The sequence below is a fragment of the Sipha flava genome, unplaced genomic scaffold, assembly GCF_003268045.1.
Source record: "Sipha flava isolate LNK unplaced genomic scaffold, YSA_version1 19287_pilon_pilon, whole genome shotgun sequence".
In the NCBI taxonomy this organism is placed as follows: Eukaryota; Metazoa; Arthropoda; class Insecta; order Hemiptera; family Aphididae; genus Sipha; species Sipha flava.
This window is the reverse complement of record NW_020272715.1, coordinates 3,719-6,677: the sequence shown is the minus strand read 5'-3', so window position 1 is coordinate 6,677 and position 2,959 is coordinate 3,719. Positions and strand designations below refer to the sequence as shown.

General features: G+C 25.2%; 1 protein-coding gene across 1 annotated transcript; it reads right to left on the bottom strand.

Annotated features, from left to right (window-relative positions):
* Nucleotides 1-482: 482 nt before the first annotated feature.
* LOC112681567 lies at nt 483-2,820 on the bottom strand. Its single transcript, XM_025551810.1, has 5 exons — nt 2,732-2,820; nt 2,254-2,343; nt 1,839-1,929; nt 1,146-1,309; nt 483-639 (listed from the first exon to the last, which is right to left on the bottom strand). Exons 1-5 carry the CDS (start codon nt 2,772-2,774, stop codon nt 569-571), a joined length of 459 nt encoding a protein of 152 aa, XP_025407595.1. The 5' UTR covers nt 2,775-2,820; the 3' UTR covers nt 483-568.
* Nucleotides 2,821-2,959: the final 139 nt, after the last annotated feature.

The following is a 2,959-nucleotide window of genomic DNA, read 5'->3' as shown; positions in this document are numbered from 1 at the left end:
TTTTAATCTTTTAGATATTCAATATTTACTCATAACTTTCTTTCTGAACTCAATATTTGTATTCATATTCAAATAAATAATATGAATAATACCCAGAACTTCTAACATTCGACTGAACCACAAAGTCTCAATGTTTTTTTAGATCAATATTAATAATAAAACTGGGATAATGAATAAAGTAATAAAAGTCTAGTAAATAATTTGTTTTACAAAATATTTCTATATTACTGTTACTTAACATTTAAGGCCTTACGCATCCTTAACGGATTTTTGAAAAATATATTTTTTATGAACTAATACTATTACTAATACTAATATTATACTTAACTAATACATTTTAATGATAATTGAACAATTTTATGACATTTTACAGTGTTATATAGCTAAATCAATAAGTTCATTAATAAACTAAGAATATAAAAGTAAAAAATATTATTATTTGTTATGCATTAATACAAAGAGTAATATTAAAAAAAAAAATTGATAATTAATTATTATATTTATTAATAAAGTATTATGACCTAAATTATATGAATATTCATCTTCATTCTCCAAGTGATTTAACTTTTTACTCCTTTACAGTTTTAAGCTCACCCAGAGAAGCTAAGCATGTCAAACGAACAGCATACTGACGAAACTCTGAAATATTAAACAATCATAATTAATTACAGACAAGAAAGTTAAGACTAAATAATTTTATAGTTGAATTTAAACATGAGTTAAATAAATAAATTCAAATTAGTAAAAGATGGACCACCTCAGTGTTTTATTGCTTGAACATACGGCTAAGTATTGAATTGTAATATAATAGAGTTAGTACATTTTGTAAATATATTGTTTGGGTCTAGTGTAAACTATATTTATTTTTATTCAATTAGTATATAGATTATTTTTTCCTATTGAGATTTATAAAATACTTGTAGTTATAGATAATTAAATGTATAATTATATTAAAAGACCCTAAAATATTTGTACCCAACTCAACCCAAATGAATACGGTCAATATAAAAATATACTAATATACAATATAATAATATATATAACCTAACCATATGGCTGACTTTTTGCTATAGGTGTACTAAATTATATTGTATGCTATTGAAAGAGGGGAATTTGTGTTGCACTATGCTAATCAAGATACTGACCTAATTTATTCATGTATTCCTTTGCAAGCATGACGGCTTTGCATAAATCTTCTTGTACTTTTTCATTGTCCACATCTGCAGGCCTAGTGGTGGTTGGTGTTGTTGGAATAGGAAATTCTTTGAGAGTAAATAATTTTTTTACTTCAGATAAATTTTCCTTAGCCCTGTATATTGCATGACAATATTTATATATTAGAAATAATATTTTACAAATTGGTTTAACTTTTACAATTTATTAATAGTAGTATAAACATTTATAAAAACTACGAAGAAACATTGGTGGTTTAGTTATTTATCTTAGACTTCAGAAACTATTGTTTGTTATATTTTTATTAATTAAATATTTTTTCATACACACAGAAATTATAATAATTGGAGTTGTAGTGTTTGGAGATGAATGTATTCAAGTTTGGAGAGCATCGCTAGAATTTTTAAAAGATGCTGAGCCAAACTAATATTTCTAATCATATGAACAAATACATACCATTTTTTAAACGAACAAAATAAAAAAAATCGAGAAAAGTAATTATATAAAAGTTACTGACATTAACATACAAATTCGATCATAATACCATAGTGAAAATTAAATAATTTATTAAATGATAATTAATTAGTAATTAAATAATATTCTGTAAACTAAAACACATTTTTATTAGATCATATTAATCATGTATAAATAAATAAATTAAATACTTAGAATCGGGGCATGTCATCTTCGAATTGCTTAGGTCACACTCATTAAAACAGCATTTGCTATTGATGCCGCTGCTCCATGGCAAGAAAGCTAAAAAAAAAAAGTACATTTATATTATCACGCTCTAGCGGCTAATTCATAATATACGATTCATAATTATTAATTAAGCGTGAAATAAAAACGCGCGTTTACTTAAGTTTGATCCGCATAAAGTTCCGTACCTATAAGCAAGGATTAGGACAATTGTAGATCAAAAATATTTTTTGTTCTTAAGTTATAATAAATGATATTTAAATAATAACATAATGTTCTATGTATTCCTTATTATTATAAAAATACCATGCGCTAACCTATTAGGTACGTGACTAATTTTTTTTTATATATATGATGTACAATAAAAAAATGTTGACTCACCTGCAGGACGTCCGGTGTATCTCATGACGCAAGATGTAAGTATAACGTCCGGTAAAATGGTCAAACAAATATTTCTGGTATTGGTCCAATCTAATACACAAAAATTTATATTAAAACCGCTGTATAGAAACGCAATTAAAGTTATATTATCTGACACATAATGTAAATAAAACACATATATGAAAATAAATTTTCTCAAAAAAGGAGGGGGAACAAGTCCCTTTTTTAAACTACACTACGTATGTTGTAGGTACATAGTAAAATATATTTTGAACGATTTTCGAGCCGCCTCCTCAAATTTCAAGCACTTTTTGGGCGTTTTGAAAAAAGGTTTATAGAAATCAGATAATAAAACTGTTAAAAATAAAAGGCGTAAAAAAAACATTATTTTGATGTAGGTATTAAGGAAACAATTTTTCCACAACAATTGCAGAGCATTGCTTGAAATAGCATGTGAATATAAAAAAATAATAATTACTCAATAATCTTGAAAGTTCCAAGTTGGAAACATTACGTCCCATGGTTTGGCAAGCCAATGACAATAGTACGATAAAAATAAGTTTGACATTCCTGAAAAATACAAGCATATGAAAATATAAAATTAAAATAAACTTATACTTACAAAATAAGATATAATACACAATTTCATTTAGAACTAATATAATACATTTACATTTGATTATCTCTTTCCTTTGTATACTTCAAA

Coding starts and splice junctions, on each gene's coding strand:
- LOC112681567 (XM_025551810.1), bottom strand. CDS start 2,774: ATGGGACGTAATGTTTCCAACTTGGAACTTTCAAGATTATTGA. Junction 2,344..2,731: donor GGAACTTTCAAGATTATTGA/GTAATTATTATT, acceptor TTTGTGTATTAG/ATTGGACCAATACCAGAAAT. Junction 1,930..2,253: donor ATACACCGGACGTCCTGCAG/GTGAGTCAACAT, acceptor TTTTTTTTTTAG/CTTTCTTGCCATGGAGCAGC.